This window comes from Haemaphysalis longicornis, unplaced genomic scaffold (genome assembly GCF_048455015.1).
Source record: "Haemaphysalis longicornis isolate Haplotype H1 unplaced genomic scaffold, Haemaphysalis longicornis Haplotype H1 scaffold_16, whole genome shotgun sequence".
Lineage (NCBI taxonomy): Eukaryota > Metazoa > Arthropoda > Arachnida > Ixodida > Ixodidae > Haemaphysalis > Haemaphysalis longicornis.
Window position 1 is genome coordinate 4,194,670 of NW_027526266.1, and position 16,426 is coordinate 4,211,095.

General features: G+C 53.7%; 1 protein-coding gene across 1 annotated transcript; it reads right to left on the reverse strand.

Annotated features, from left to right (window-relative positions):
• Positions 1-2,027: 2,027 nt before the first annotated feature.
• Positions 2,028-2,786, reverse strand: LOC144166199 (uncharacterized). Its single transcript, XM_077695793.1, has one exon. It carries the CDS (start codon positions 2,784-2,786, stop codon positions 2,028-2,030), a length of 759 nt encoding a protein of 252 aa, XP_077551919.1.
• Positions 2,787-16,426: the final 13,640 nt, after the last annotated feature.

Below are 16,426 nucleotides of genomic sequence, written 5' to 3' on the forward strand. Positions count from 1 at the left end.
TAGTGATTGCAGTAATAATAAATAAAAATAAGGGGAAACTATTTCGGAGGACTGCGTTGAAAGGAAAAGAAGGCTCTCGCATGCGTCTGAACGGAGAAATTACTTTAGGTAACAATGTCCACGTGTGGGATTACTCTAACAATAACCGCGTTAGGATGAGGCAACTACCTAGAATCAAAGTGACACAACCATATTACACTGCCAGGTAGCAGTCACTGGACGTATACCGCTTTCTAAAACATACACTTTGTTGCGTGGGTTTGACTCGGACGGTACTCCGCACGCGGCTGCCGTTTATACGTGCCGGCGTGAGAGGCAGGCAACACAAAGGCAACCGTCCAACACCAGCATTGGCGGGGTTTATTGTCCGAACCCCAGTACCCCTTCTTCTTCTTGCTCCGGCGTGGAGGCGGCCGGAGGTGTTCGGCTCGTGACGGGATCGCCCGCGTATAAAGTTCGCATGCAAAGGGAAGAGGGTTTACCTGGCAGCCGGTCTCCTCTTTGTCCCGGAGCGGACTGCCCCGGCGCGCGCGCCGTCCTTCATCCCGGCCGGCCGTACGGCTCCTGACGTCACCGCGTTCTCTCGCGCGCCTCATTGGGCCGTCTGGACTCACGTGGTGTGTGACGGAGAGGTGACAACGTTGCCTCCGAGCGAGGAGCGATCGCCCCACCGTGCCCCGCGCCGGTGGGTGCGCGTTTTCTCTACTACCCTTTCTACACTCCTCCTCTCTTAAGACTGGCACCACCCCGGTTTCCAGCTGGTGTCCGAATCGAAGATGGCTAGCGTTCTAACTACCTTAGGCTAAGCGGTTTCACCTACCTTTGATTCCGCCTCCAGCTCCTCCAAGGGCTTCTGGAGGCGGGCTGCGTGCTCGTCCGTGTCGTCTGGCTTCCCGCACGCCAGGTCCAGCATGTCGGCGTCCCTATCGCTGGCTGCGTTTGCCTCCTCGTGCTAGGCAGAGGCCGGCTGCAGGACGGCCGCTTCGCAAGACGGCGACCCCTCCCAGAGCCAAAGCGCATCGGGGTGAGGCCTGGCCGGCGGGGCCTCCGCAACCAGTGAGCGGCCTGATCGGGCCGCTGGCACCCCTCACTCCGCGGTGGGCACACTCGGTCCGACCGCATTGCCGCTGCCCGCCAGCGGAGCCAAAATGGCGGCCCGGTACGCGGGGTCCCGCTGCATCCGGGCCCACACTGCAGCCACGCGGGTAGGGTCGGCTCCGTCCTCCAGGTCCGGCCCGTGCCCCGTGAGGGCCCGGTGCTTCATCTCCGACACCAGCAGCACCCAACAGTCCAGCGGGTCCGGAGCCACGACGCCGTTGGGAAAACGGGCCAGGTAGTCGCATGGCGTGTGGCCCCAGAAGGCCCCGGGGACGAGCTCTAGGAGTAGGCTCAGCTCAATGCGCAGCTGCGCCTTCCACGGAGCCGAGCTACAGTAGCCACGTGGGGGGCTACTTCCCTCTTGGGACACCTACGTGGTCACGCTGCGCTTTTTTCGGGGCTCCCCGCTGCCCCCCCGGGGCCGACTGATGTCGAATGTGCGGCGCCGGGCCGCGGAAGTCGCTGTCCCGCAGCGGATCGGCCCATGGGTGTCACGTGGAGCACGTGGAGATGCTCGGGCACCGCGGCTCTCCCAGTTGTGCCGCGGCGCGTACGACGGCGCCCCTGGTCGCTCTGCCTCGGCCGCACGTGGCACCAGGCCGTACCATGTGGCTGTTTGGGCGCCTCCGCTGCTGCCGGGCCTCTCCGTCCTCTCGAACCACGGCCGGTAACACGCGTCCCGGCGGTGTTGGCTGAAGTTGGGCCGGGTCCTTCTCCGTGGGACACGTCCGCAATTGCTGCCGCTGCTGCTGCTGGCTGGTGGTGTTGGTGGGTAGTTTTCCATGCTTCTGCTTCGGACCGCTGGGCCGCTGCTGCGAGACTAATCCCGCGGGTTGCAGGCCTTGCCGCTTCTTGTCTTGTTTTGGAGGCGTTCACCGCCAGGGGGTCACTTGGCCCTCGATTAGGTGGCTGACGTTGCAGTCTTCTCCCTAATTCCCCAGCCGCTGAGTGCCGCTCAACTGCCGCGGGCGATTTCGCCGTCCCCGTCGGGTGTTGTAGCGATGAGGGGCCGCTGCGTCCACGGGGGGTGCTTTCGCTGGGTCCTGCTTCTGCGATTCCTCGGTGCTGCTTGCCATTTCTTCCCTTGGGAAGTACGGCTTGAGCTCCCCCACATGAATGGTGCGAGTGATCCGACCGGTTTCGCCCTCTCGAAGCACGTAGTTAAGCTGCGAGACTTTCTTGGCCACGGCGAATCGTCCGACACATTTGGGCGCAAGACTGGCCGCGAAGCCTGTGTTTGCGTCACTGAGTGTGTAGTTCCGTCTCAGCACTGTGTCGCCCGTTTGGTACTCCACGTTTCGGTGGGCGCGGTCATAGGTTACCTTTTGCACTGCTCGATCCTTCTCCCTGTTCTGGTTTGCGATTGTGATGGCGGTTGCCAATCGTTCCCGCAGGCGCCGCGCGTAGTCGGTGACGGCCGTCTGCGCTTCCCCGTTGTCGAGCCGTTTGGCAAACACTGTGTCCATAGAGATCGGTAGCTCTGGCCCGAAAGTGGGGAAGGCTGGTGTGAAGCCGTTTGAGCGGTTCTCGCTTGTGAGTAGACCGAAGGAGCTGGCGTTGAGATGTTCGTCCCAATCGCGGTGAGTGCGCGCGTAGGCACCGAGAAGTGTCTTCACATCCCGGTTGCGGCGTTCCGTTACGTTGGCCTGGGGGCTGTAGCATGATGTGGTTTGCTTCCTGGCACCCATGACGGCGCACGAGTCCCGAAAGTCTTTCGACGTGAAGTACGCGGCGTTGTCGGTAATCAGCCGTTTCGGGAATTCGTGCCGACAAAACACCTCGGGCAGCTTTTCAGGATTTCGTGCGCCGTCGCTTTGGGCAGCGGGTACATTTCTGCTATTCCGCTTAAGTGGCATGTCATCACGAGCACGTACTTGAACTCCCGTTTTCTGTGCGGCAGCGGGCCCATCAGATCGCACGCTAGGATTTCCCACGGCTTCGTGCTTACTATGGGGTGCAGCAGGCCCGGCGGTTTGCCTCCCCTAAGCTTGCGCTACTGGCAGACGTGGCACGTACGTACATACTTGCACATCTGGGCTTTCATGCCCGGCCAGGTAGCGTACCGACAAAGCTTTCGCCATGTCTTTGGTGCGCTACTGTGACAGTCTGCGTCGTGATGTGCTGTAGCGCGGCCCGTTGGAGTCTGCGAGGAATTACGGCCTTAAAACACTCGTCTGAGTCATCCTAGCACATATTTCAACAGCACTCCATCGCTATCCAGCAGGAAACTGTCCAGCTCGCCTGCGACCATACCGGGTGCGCTCGCGCTCGCCCGCCGGCGCTGTGGGGTTCTGAGTCTTTGTTGAGGCTGGCGACTGCTTTCCGGCAAACGTCATCCACCCTCTTTGCCCACAGCAGCTCTGTCAGGCTGAATGCTACCTCTAGGGGGACCCTGGTTCCCACCATGTGCGCCTGCTCCACGCTTTCGAGTCGTGCATGCTCCCGCGCTTCGCTGCACTTTTCTCTCGTTGGGAGGGGTCGCTGACCCTCGTCCTCCTCGACGGCCTGCTCCGCAAGCTGCTCGTCGTGTACTGGTGCCCGGGACAACGCGTCGGCTACCACGTTTGTATCCCCTTTTCGGTATCGCACCTCGTATTCGAAGCTCTGTAGGCTAAGAGCCCACCGCGCGAGCCTTCCGCTCGGCTCCCGGAGGCAAGACAGCCACGTCAGTGCAATGTGGTCGGTTTCGACCGCACATTTGGTCCCTTCTACGTACATCTCGAACTTTCGCAGTGCTTAGATGATGGCCAGGCACTCTTTCTCCGTTATTGAGTAGTTTCCCTCAGCGGGCGATAGTGCTGGGCTATCGAACGCCACCGGTCGCAGCTGCTCTCCGTCCGTTTGGACGAGCACGGCTCCTATGCCGAGTTCGCTCGCGTCTGTCTGTATCACAAAGGGCTTGTTGACGCCCGGCAGCTTTAGCGATGCCGTGTCTGGCAATGCTTTGTGATAGCCGCCGGAAACTACACTCCGGCGCTGCTCCCCACTCCCAGAGAGCGTTTTTCCGGAGTAGTTTTGTCAGGAGCTATTGCAGGCTTACGGAGGCTGGAATAAACTGACGGTGGTACCCTACCAATCCGAGGAATCACCGTACCCCGCTCACGTTCTTCGGCGCGGGGAATTTCAGGATTGCCTGTAACTTCCCTGGTTTCGGGGACACTTGCCCTCGCTCGACCTTGTACCCCAGCAGACTCACTCTAGAACTGCAGATTTGGGCCTTTGACGGGTTCAGTGTGATTCCCACCGCCCTCAATTTCCCCAAAATGTCCCCCAAGTGGCTGAGGTGCTCTTCCAAGGTGCGGGAGTACACGACGATGTCGTCCAGGTAGGCGAGTGCGTGTTGCCACTTGGCATCTCCAAACACCCGATCGATCAGCCACTGGAATGTGCTCGGACTTCCGCACAAACTGAAAGGCATGCGGATGAACTCATACAGCCCACGGTTGCACGTGAATGCAGTGTTGCATTCGTCGCCCGGTCGCATCTCGACCTGCAGGTATCCCTTGCTGGCGTCCAAGATGAAGAAGTAGCTAGCACCCCCAAGGTTTGAGACGATTTCGTTCACGTTCTGGAAGGGGTACGGATCTTTCTGGTTGACTGCTTTCAGCCTCCTGTAGTCCACGCACAAGCGCCAGCTACCGTCTTTTTCGTGCCCCAGCACCACCAGGAATCCCCACCGGCTCGTTCAGCGGCTAATTAGCCCTCTTTGAGCAACTCATCCAGCGCGGCGTCAGTCGCGTGCCGCTGGGCGGGGCTTACCGGGCGGGGATTGCATTTCCAGGGCTGGGCCTCACCCGTGTCGATGCCGTGCTGTACCAGGTTGGTACAGCCCGGCTGCTCGGTGAACATCTCCTTGAACTAACCCAGCAGTGACAGGACGCGACCTCGCTCGGGAGTGGACAGCTCACAAGCGTTTGCCAGGAGCACGCGTAATTCCGCAATCCGTTCCTCCCTGAGCAGGCGGGGGCTCCGTCGCCGGTACGAGCGGCCTGGGTGGCCGCCCCGCAGCTCGTTCTCCTCCGGGCGCATTTGCGGGCGGCGCTTGGCGGCTCGGCGAATGACACGAGTGACATAAGCGGGGGTTCCCGATAGCCTCCCACGCCGATGTCGATCGCGATGCCGGTTTTGGACATGAAGTTTCTGCCGAAGATGACCGGGACCGTGAGCCCCGGCAGATGCACGAAGTGCATTCGTCGCTTCTGCCGATTCCACCAAATGATGATGCGCACGTCACCGCCCGACCGCGCCTCCCCGCACACGAGGTGGAGGGGCTTACCTCGGTCGCGTAAACGAACGGCGTTTCGCCTGAGGTGGTGGACGACTTCGTCCCTATAAGCGAGGTGCTCGCGCCCGTATCCAAGAGCGCCTTAAAGTCCTGCCCCGCGATTGCGAGGTCGATGAATGGTGCAGGCGAATCCAGCGGGATTCCGACCCGGAAGGCTGTCGGCGCAGTGATGACGTCTGCGTTAGCTGGTGCAGCCGCCGGTGCCTTCACCGGCGGCCCGCTGCGTTTTCCTGACCCTACGGGCAAAGGCGGGCTATGTGACCCGGTTGGCCACAACCGTAACAACGTATTTCACGGCGTGGTGCCCGATGCTGGGCCGTGGGCCGGTGCTCGGTGGCTATTGGGCCCCGAGCGCCGGCCCAGCCATTGCCGTTTCGTGCGGTGGCCGGCGGTGCCGGTAGTTGCCGGAGCGGTCGGTTTGAACCGCCGATCGGCGCTCTCGAGAAGTCCGGGCTTCCCGACTCCGCGCTCCGCGGCCCGGATGGCTACGGATGCAGTGCTCGGTCTGAAAGTGAGAGCCGCGTTTGCTGCTCCCTGATATCCCGATCCGCCTGCCCGAGGAGCGCCCTCCGTGCCAGGCGCACCTAAGTTCGAGTGACTCTCCTTGTGGCGGTGGTGGCCGATACGCGCGAGACGCCGCGAATGCGGCTTGCGCGCTTCTGTGGCCAGCTCGTTGAGACTGCGGCAGCTGCAGCCGCGCAGGTATAAAGCGAAGGTGGGGTGGCTCTGCCTAACGACAGCTCGACCCGCTCCACGTTCGAGGCTTCCGGGGCGGCGTACTCGTATAGTTCCTGCATTGCTCGGACATACTCGAGCAATGAAGCAACTCGTCCCACGTGGCCGCTGTGCAGCCGGCGAGTCTGTCCCACCGCGCAGTGTCCCACACCAAGGCCGCGGGCGAATTCTGCTCAGGACGTCGCTGTCGCTTCAGCCGGTCGCCTGTCGGTACCGATTCAGCGCCACGAAGAACGTGTTTTCACTCCGTTGGTCACTGCCGCTGCTGTGTGTCGGAACCAGCATATTGATGCGGGGCCGGGCGGACGTACAGCCTGCAGGGCCTGCTAAATCGCGCTGGCGAGTGCCGTTGCGACACCGGCCGTGTTTGCTGGCCATTCCGTGCGCCCACTTACCTTTAGCGGCGGCGACTGGATCAGCATGTTCGGCGCGGCTTCGTTCGTCCACGGCACCGTGGGGTCTGTCGGGCGTGCCGCCCGTGCAGCTTGGTAGGGCACCGGGCCGATCGGGGCGGGGTGCTCGCTGCGTTCGGGGAATGGCGCGCGGGGGAAGGCGTTTGCCTCGTACGCGAAGGGCGAGCGCCCGGTGGCGGTCGTCGCCAGTCGCTCGCCGTGCCCGCGAAAATGCGCGGGGGCTGACTGTGCGCGCTCAGTGCTAATGCCTCCGCCGTAGGGCGGGTGCTCCCGACTCACGTATGCGTTCCCTGGTGTCCTGAGGAACGTAGGCCGGTGAGGGGTTTCCGCGGCCTGGCCGGCGAGCATCATCCGGTCGCACAACTAGCTGGCGTTGCCTGCCATATTGTTCGCCTCAACTGCGTTTCCAGACGAGGCCCCACGTTAGCGGCGCCAAAATGTTGCGTGGGTTCGACTCGGACGGTCCTCCGCACGCGGCTGCCGTGTATACGGGCCGGCGTGAGAGGCAGGCAACACAAAGGCAACCGTCCAACACAAGCAATGGCGGTGTTTATTGTCCGAACCCCAGTACCCGTTCTTCTTCTTGCTCCAGTGTGGCGGCGGCCGGAGCCGTTCGGTGCGTGACGGGCTCACCCGCGTATGAAGTTCGCCTGCAAAGGAAAGAGGGTTTACCTGGCAGCCAATCTCCTCGCTTTCCCGGACCGGACAGTCCCGGCGTGCGCGCCGTCCGTCCTCCCGCCCGGCCGTACGGCTCATGACGTCACCGCGTTCTCTCCCGCGCCCCATTGGGCCATCTGGACTCACGTGGTGCGTGACGTAGAGGTGACGACGTTGCCACCGGGCGAGGAGCGATCGCCCCTCCGTGCCCAGCGCCGGTGGGTGCGGCTTTCCGCTACTACCCTTTCTACAACTTCCGACTTATCAAACTTGGGACTGAAGTCGGTGATACGAAAAATTGTGATCAAATTGGTGATATTGAAAATGTGCTTGTCATTTATGACCCCTATATATTGTTTGGAAACATATTGTCGCTGCCATCGCCAGTGCAAAATCGCGAAGTATTGCCTCCAGACTATGAGATAATACGTGCATATAGAGAAGCGAGCGTGGGACGAGTTACAATCATCATAAAGGAAAATATTGCATGTCTAAAGATTCTTGGTATCCCTGATCAGTAGAGTGCTTGGAGCGAAGTGGAATTAGGAAACAACGCAGTCATCGACGTGCAAACAGAGGTATAGATGCGCAAAACAGCTCACTTCATTGAGTGTTTCAAAACGACTCCGTTGAGTGAAGTGAACCGGTTCATTTCAATGGCTCAGCGGTGCATTACCTGTGTTAGGCAAAATCTAAATTGTTCATGAATTTAAGAAGAGGAACCTTTCTTTGTTATAGAAAAATTTGTTCTGCCACATCATGCAGTGTGCTTGTACACAAAAGAATTGGCTCAACCGTCATTACAAAAGTTTCTGTGAGTATTTGTGGTATTTCCAAGCCAATCTCGGGTGATATAGGTATAAAGCAAAATAATAACTTTTTTTCACCTTTATTACATTAGAAAAAAACTCTCTAGTGGTGAGTTCTGACGCCAGAAAAAAATTAGTCTGGAAAACAAAACACAAGAATCTAATTTTAATACATGAAACCTACATTTTGGTTTATGCACAACGCTGTGCTCAGTTTATTGGAAAGCAAGACTGGCCGTTTTTTTGGCAATGATAAAAGATGTCGCGAAAGTTGCACGTAAGACCCAGCTGAGTCGCCCGATACGCCCTTAATAACTAAGCCCTTACTACAAGAACGTGCCGGCATGATTTGTCTAGCGCCCTTTGGTTCACCATGGTTCTCTGATCGAGCAAGCAGCCGTTGAGTGGCGGTTCTTTGCGGGAGCCGCTCTTCGCCGAGGAAAGTTCTCCCGAAGAACCACCACCGCGAAATGGCTTACTGAGCTGCTGAGAAGATTTGGCTTGTTTCTCACTCGCACTATAGGCACCGGTCACTGCCCAGAGGGCGACACTGTGCCAGCGACATCTAACGGCGACCTCGGCACAACCAGCGCCGCCTTCGGCGGATACGTGCAACACTGACTCGGTGCCCCTCGCGCCAGCACATTCGTCTATGAGGCGTGCTTTTTTCTCGCCGCGCCTTGAGTAATTCTGCCACACCGTGCAGGGGAACGAAGACGGTATTCCTCGGTTGAACTCCAGAATGGGATGGAAGGTCGAAACAAATTAGCCTGCCGGCCAGAAGGAAAACACGTCGGCTAGACAGCTCATGCCTCTTTTGACTGGTGAGCAGGTGCGAGTGCGTTGCGTGCGTGTGCCCTATCCGTAATCTAGCCAAGGCGACTTCTATGTATCTGTTCCGTGTGTCGGAGGTGTACGGTCCCAAGTGTGGTTTTATTACGTGTAACTTGTCTGTTTGTTCGCTCCAGTGTGTTTGCCATATTTTGCGAAGTTGTTGTTTGATGTGTGGCTTCACGTCGGTGTGGGGTACTGTGGTTACGTCTACAACATTTGAGAGTGAAGCAGCAGTGGTCATTCGATCCGCGGCTTCGTTCCCGGCTATAACACAGTGGCCACGAACCCAGGAAAGTACGAGTTCAAATTTGTGGACATACACCGGCATAATACCTTTGATGATTAGATTTACAACGTGATTTGTTGAAGACTTTGTTGATGACAATGCCTGCACAACACTGAGAGAATCTGTATAGATAATGGATTGTGGCGTGTGGCTTTGGAAACGTGATTTTTTGAAGACTTTGTTGATGACAATGCCCGCACAACACTGAGGGAATCTGTATAGATAATAGATTGTGGCGTGTGGCTTTGGAGTATATGATTAACAACAAGAAGTACACCATAAGCCTCTGCCGTAAAGATACTAGTATTACTGTTAAGAGTTCTGGTGACACTAAGGCCGGGCCCATGCGCCGCGCAGGACACAGAGGTGGAAGTCTTAGAGGCATCCGTATAAAATTCAGAAAAATGGTACTTTTCCTGCAAATACAAGAAGTGCTGCTGAATTGCACATGTGGGAGCCCGGTTTTTATCTTCATGTGTGAAAGATGTGTCGCATGACACAGGGCGGAGATGCCGTGGTGCTATGAAATCTGTTACAGAACTTTCGATGGTGTCTAAAAAGGAGACAGCAAACTCTGATGTTTCCTCTCTAACTCTGTAAGAGAAGGGCGCAGAGAACGATGGTCGATTAAAAGGAGTTCAGTCATGGAGGTATCATGAAAAACTGATTTAAGAGGATGGCGAGGCATGGATGAAATTGTAAAAGCATAAAGGAGGTCTGTGTATGCTCGCTGACGTTGTAGGTTCCATTTGTTGCACTCTAAATACAGACTTTCGACTGGACTAGTCCGAAAGGCACCGCACGACAAGCGGAGCCCAAGATGAAGCACAGGGTCCAGCATTCTGAGGGATGTTTTAGTGGCTGACCCATAGACAACGCTACCATAGTCCAGTCGTGAACCTATCAAGCTGGTAAAAACACGTAAAAGAAGTTGTTTGTCAGCACCAAACGAGATGTGCGACAGAACCTTCAGGATATTCATTGTTTTTAAGCATTTATGTTTTAGTTGTTTTATGTATGGGAAGAATGTGAGCTTTTCGTCAAAGATTATACCTAAAAACTTGTGTTCCTTTTAGACAGGAATAGAGACACCGTGGAGTCGAATGTCTTGATCCGGCCGAATGGCACGGCTCTTGGAAAACAGAACACAAGTGCATTTCCTGGAATAAATTTAAAACCGTTGCTATCTGCCCAGCCGGCTTGCTTGTTCACACCAAGCTGCACTTGGCGCTCGCAGATAGACAAGTTACACAATTTGAAGGAGAGTTGAACATCGTCTACATAGATTGAAAAGGAGATCGACGGTGGCAGTGTCTTCTGAAGAGAATTCATTTTTACAATAAACAAAGTGCAACTCAAAATACCACCTTGCGGCACGCCGTTTTCCTGCACATGAACCCTAGAGAGTACAGCTCCAACTCGCACGCGAAACGTTCTTTCAGACAGGTAACTAACAAGCGTATTGATCATGTTACCCGACATGCCAAAGGACTTCAAATCGCTGAGGATGCCGTACCGCCAAGCAGTGTCGTACGCCTTTTCCAGATCAAAGAATACTGTCATACAGTACTGCTTATGGATGAAAGCATCTTAATTATATGACTCTAACGCAACGAGTTGATCGTTAGTAGATTGCCCCGCCCTAAAGCCCGCCTGGCAACTCTCGAGAAGACCGTTGTACTCTAAGAAGTACACGAGTCTCCTGTTTACCATCTTCTCGAAGAGCTTACACAGGCAGCTTGTCAGGGCAATGGGGCGATGACTGGCAGGAGAGGAAGGGTCCCTCCCTTCCTATAGGAAAGCCAATACTATGGCCTCCCTCCAAGAGCGTGGGAAGGGCCCCGAAAAAAATATTTTATTGTAGAGGTGAAGAAGTGTTTCAAGCGTGTCTGCATGTAAGTGTTTTATCATTGTGTATGAAATCCTGTCTGCACCTGGAGCTGAAGGTTTACAAGTACCAAGTGCGACCTTCAGCTCATGAAATGAAAAGGGGGTGTTATAGGATGAGTTCGACTTATTAGTGTCTCGCAAGGACTTCTTCTCACATGATGCTTTGTGTTTCATGAAAGTGTGGGTGTAGTGTGCTGAGCTGGACACGTGTTCTAAGTGTTCTGAAAGCGTGTTGGCCCGCTCTTCGAGTGTGTCCCCTGTTGTGCTAACCAGGGGCCGGCTGTGTGTCTGTTGTCCTTTTACCTTGCGTATTCCTGTCCAGACTTTGTGAGTGTCGGTGTATGAGTTGATGGAAGTGAGGAAGGCGCGCCAACTCTCCCTTTTCGCCTCACGACGCACACGCTTCCGAAGAGCCTTTGCCCGTTTAAAGGAAATGAGATTATCTGGCGTGGGGTACCGGCGAAGGACACCCCACGCCTTGTTCTGGGCCTCCCACGCCCGCCTACAGTCCTCGTTCCACCAGGGCCTCTTTGGGGTGCGGGACGCACTGGAGGCCTGGGGCATGGACTTTTCGGCGGCGTCGAGTATGTGTGCCGCGACGAGTTGGGCTGCTTCCTCCACGTGTAGGTGTTTTATGGTTGTGTGGTGTAGTTTAGATGTTGATGATGATGATGATGGTTGGTGTTTAATGGCGCAAGGCCGACGAGGGCAAAGAGCGCCAGAGAAGTTATTTAATGAAAACAAGTGATTACCACAAAAGCTAGGTATAAAATGTGTACACTGGACATAGTAAGATCAATAAAGATAATGGTGATGGCTGGTGTATAGGGCCAGATGTGATTACGCATGATAGGAAATGAGGTTTAAAAACTTAACATCTGACAAATATTTAAAAACGCGTTTCACAGAAACCATGGCATCGTCACCCAGAAACAGAGATGGGTGTAGGGGAATATGTTGTCTGTAGAGTTCTCTGAAGTGTTTGTGTCGTGTTGTGTCAAGTGCCTTGCATTGTATGAGTATGTGGACTACGGACAGGCCCTCCCCACACCTGCTACACAGGGGTCTTGGAGATCCCGTGAGCAGGTGCGAGTGCGTTACATGCGTATGGCCTATCCGTAACCTAGCTAAGGTAACTTCAATGTGCCTGTTGTGTGAGTCAGTAGTGTATTGTCCCAGGTGTGGTTTTATTACATGTAACTTGTTATCTGTCTGTTCACTCCAGTGTGTTTGCCATGCGTTGCGAAGTTGGTGTCTAATGTGTGGCTTCATGTCTGTGTACGGCACTGTTGTTATGTCCACTGTATTCAAGAGTGTACCAGCAGTGGCCATTTGATCTGCGGTTTCATTCCCGGCTATTCCACAGTGGCCAGGAACCCAACATATTGTTATTTCAAGACTTGAGGCGTATGCCGACATGAGGGCCTTAAAAACAAGATTGATTACATGATTTTTTGAGCGTTTTCTTGACAAAAGTACACGTACAACACTAAGAGAATCCGTAAAGACTATGGACTTTGGAATTTGATGTTGGACAATGTGGTCTAAAATAAGTAAAATGCCGTGTGCTTCAGCCGTAAAAATGCTGTTGTGGGAGTTCATTCTTTTACACACGTTGAGGTTCGGCCCATGCGCAGCACAAGACACAGCCGTAGCTGTCTTTGATGCGTCGCAGTAATACTCTGCGCATTGATACTTCTCCTTCAGGAAGAGGAAATGCTGAATAATAGCTACCCTTGGTGCCCTGCTTTTGTCAAATTGCAGAAAGGACAAGTCACAACAAACTGCACGGAGTTGCCACGGCGCAATAAAATCCGTAATGGGTGTGTTGTGGATGTGTGAAAATGACACAGCCAGCTCAGAAGCTTCTGCCCTCACTCTGAGAGGGAACGGCATGGAAATAGATGGACGATTTGCAAAGAGCTGCTCTGATGACGCATCATGAATGGTTGAATTAAAAGGATGATTTGTCATAGACCTGATTTTAGAGGCATACAACAAGTTAGTGTATGTCCTCTGGTAATACAGGGACCATTTTTGACACTCTGCATAGAGGCTTTCAACGGGGCTAGTGCGAAAGGCACCACAGGCAAGACGAAGCCCCAAATGAAGCACCGGGTCAAGCATTGTTGCCGCAGTCTTCGTCGCGGACCCATAAACAACACTGCCATAATCCAAGCGAGATCCTACCACTGCAGTATAAAGCCGCAGGAGGAGCTGCTTGTCAGCACCATAAGATTGGTGTGAAAGGACTTTAAGAATGTTCATTGTTTTTAGGCATTTGTGTTTAAGGTGTTTCAAGTGAGGGATAAATGTGAGTTTACTGTCGAATATTATTCCCAAAAACTTCTGCTCACCTCTGACAGGGATTACTACACCATTGATAGAGATATCAGGGTCCGCATGAGTTCCACGCTTCTGGGAAAACACAACACAAGTACTTTTTACAGGGTTCAGTTTAAAACCGTTTGTGTCCGCCCAGCCAGCAAGTCTGTTCACCCCAAGCTGGACTTGGCGTTCACAAATTGAAAAGTTACATGACTTAAAAGATATTTGAACGTCATCTACATATAAAGAACAGGAAATGGTTGGTGGCAATGCCTTCCGGAGCGAGTTCATCTTAACAATGAATAGTGTGCAGCTCAGGACACCGCCTTGAGGAACGCCATTTTCCTGCACATATACATTGGAAAGTGCACTGCCAACCCTCACTCGAAAGGTCCTTTCCGACATGTAGCTAGCGAGGGTGTTCAGCATGTTGCCGGAGACACCAAACGACTTGAGGTCACTCAAGATGCCATACCGCCAGGCAGTGTCATAGGCCTTTTCCATATCAAAGAAGACCGTTATGCAAAACTGATTATGGATAAAGGCATCTTTTACATATGATTCCAACACAACCAGTTGATCGTTGGTGGATCTCCCAGCCCTGAAGCCAGCCTGGCAGCCGTCGAGAAGACCATTGTACTCTAAGAAGTACATGAGTCTCCTATTGATCATCTTCTCGAACAGCTTACACAGGCAGCTTGTGAGGGCGATGGGACGATAACTTGTGGGAGAGGAAGGGTCCTTCCCCTCTTTCAGAAAGGCCACTACGATGGCCTCCCTCCATGACCTTGGGAGGTGCCCCGAAAGAAATATTTTGTTGTAGAGGTGAAGGAGGGTTTCAAGTGTGTCTGTGTGCAGGTGTTGAATCATAGTGTATGTAATGTTGTCTGCGCCTGGAGCTGAAGGTTTACATGTACTAAGTGCGATCTTCAGCTCATGCAGTGAGAAGGGGGTGTTATAAGATGACGTCGACTTATTACTGTCTCGCAAGGACTTCTTCTCACAGGATGTTTTGTGTTTTATGAAAGTGTTGGTGTAGTGCGCTGAACTGGACACATGTTGAAAGTGTTGTGCGAGTGTGTTAGCCTGGTCTTCCAGTGTGTCCCCTGTTGTACTAACCAGGGGCAGGCTGTGTGTCTGTTGTCCTTTCAGTTTACGTATTCGTGTCCATACTTTTCGCGTGTCTGTGTATGAGTTGATGGAAGTGAGGAAGGTGCGCCAACTTTCCCTTTTCGCCTCACGACGCACTCGCTTCCCAAAAGCCTTTGCCCGTTTAAAAGAAATGAGGTTATCTGACGTGGGGTACCGGCGAAGGACACCCCACGCCTTATTCTGGGCCTCTCGCGCCCGCCTGCAGTCCTCGTTCCACCAGGGCCTCCTTGGGCTGCGGGACCCACTGGAGGCGTGGGGAATGGACTTTTCGGCAGCGTCGCGGATGTGTGCCGTGATGAGTTGGGATGCTTCCTCCACGTGTAGGTGTTTTATGGCTGTGTGGTGTAGTTTAGATGTTTCTGTGAATGTACTCGAGTTTGCTTTTGATTCAATAAACCTGTTATGGGAAGATGGACTGCTCGGGCCTATACCTATATACGTTAATGAAGTGGGGAAATGGTCACTACCATATGTGTCTGTGCCCACACCCCACTCAAGACATCGAAAGAGAACTGCGGAACCAATCGCCAAGTCAAGAAGAGAGTATGTATTGTGTCCTAAGTTATGGTAAGTAGGCTGTTTTTTGTTGAAGAGGCATGCTCCGGAGGATGTAATAAACTTCCCTATCAGGCGACCTCGGGCATCCGCTAAGTAGGAGCCCCAAAGAGAGTTGTGCGCATTAAGGTCGCCTGTTAGTATGTATGGTTCGGGCAGCTGGTCGACCAGCGCCTCGAAATCAGAGCTCGAAAGTGCATGATCAGGAGGAATATATATTTAGCATACCGTTATCAACCGATTAAATAATATTGTTCGAATTTCTACAGCCTCAAGGACAGTGTTCAGAGTGACAGGGTGGCAAGCTAAGGATTTTCGGGCAATTATGGCCACACCGCCAGAAGAGTGTGTGCAGCCATCCCTGTCCTCCTGAAGACCATTCAAGGAATTCAAATGTGTTTCCTGAACATACATTACACTTGGCTGATTAGCATGCAGTATTTCATATACATCGTCAAGATTTTAAGAAGGCCTCTACAGTTCCATTGAAATATGTTTTCTCTTCCCATTATTTAGTGTGAAAGATACTGGAGTGTGTGTGTTTGTTTATGTGTCGTCTTTCGGGGCTGTGATTCTCGCCTTTTTAAAGCAAAGCTTTTTACCTCTACCCCCCAAGGGTTCTTTCGCGACCGTTGGAGTCACCAGAAAACTCCCGCAAACAAATAAAAGAATTTTCTGCACCACCAGGAATCGAACCTGGAACTAACTAAGTAACAAAGCAAGAGCCCGTAGTCTTACCGATTCAGCTACGAGCCCAGGCGGAGACAGGGAAGACAAGTGGTCCACTGACCGATCACATCTACGGGTTTAACCCCTGCATTCTCGCTAAATGCCACGTGATAGGGAATACACAAAGCTCACACCAACCCATGGCATCTCACTTCTAGTACGCCAATGGGCCTGTGGCTTCCAGTGTTCGCTTAAAAAATCTCAGTTCCCTGTCGTCCGCCGTCATGCCAGACGATACCTCAAGAAACACATCCAAATACTCCTTGATGGCCAGGCCATCACTCCAAGCTCCGGCATCAAAATCCTGGGCCTACATCTTCAGACCAACACCAAGAGTACGTATCCTTGCTGTACCTCAAACACCGCATCAATAAATCATACACATGATCAAGCGAGTTGCCACCAAGAAGCGAGGCCTCAAGCAATCCTATACCCTTCGATTAGTTCAAGCTTTCGTCCTCTCTAGAATAACTTACGTCAACCCCCTGTCTTCTTCTCGGTAAGGAGGACATATAGACGATTTACATAATGATTAGAAAGGCGGTTGAGCAAGCCATTGGTCTTCCCATGAGTGCGTCCAGAGAGGCTGCTTAGCACGGGGCTCTACAACACGGTGGAAAAGCTGAGAGGGTCATCTTTCTATCCAGAAGCTCCG

Excerpts from the sequence above, each read along its gene's own strand:
- LOC144166199 (XM_077695793.1), bottom strand. The coding sequence starts at position 2,786 with ATGGGTGCCAGGAAGCAAACCACATCATGCTACAGCCCCCAGGCCAAC.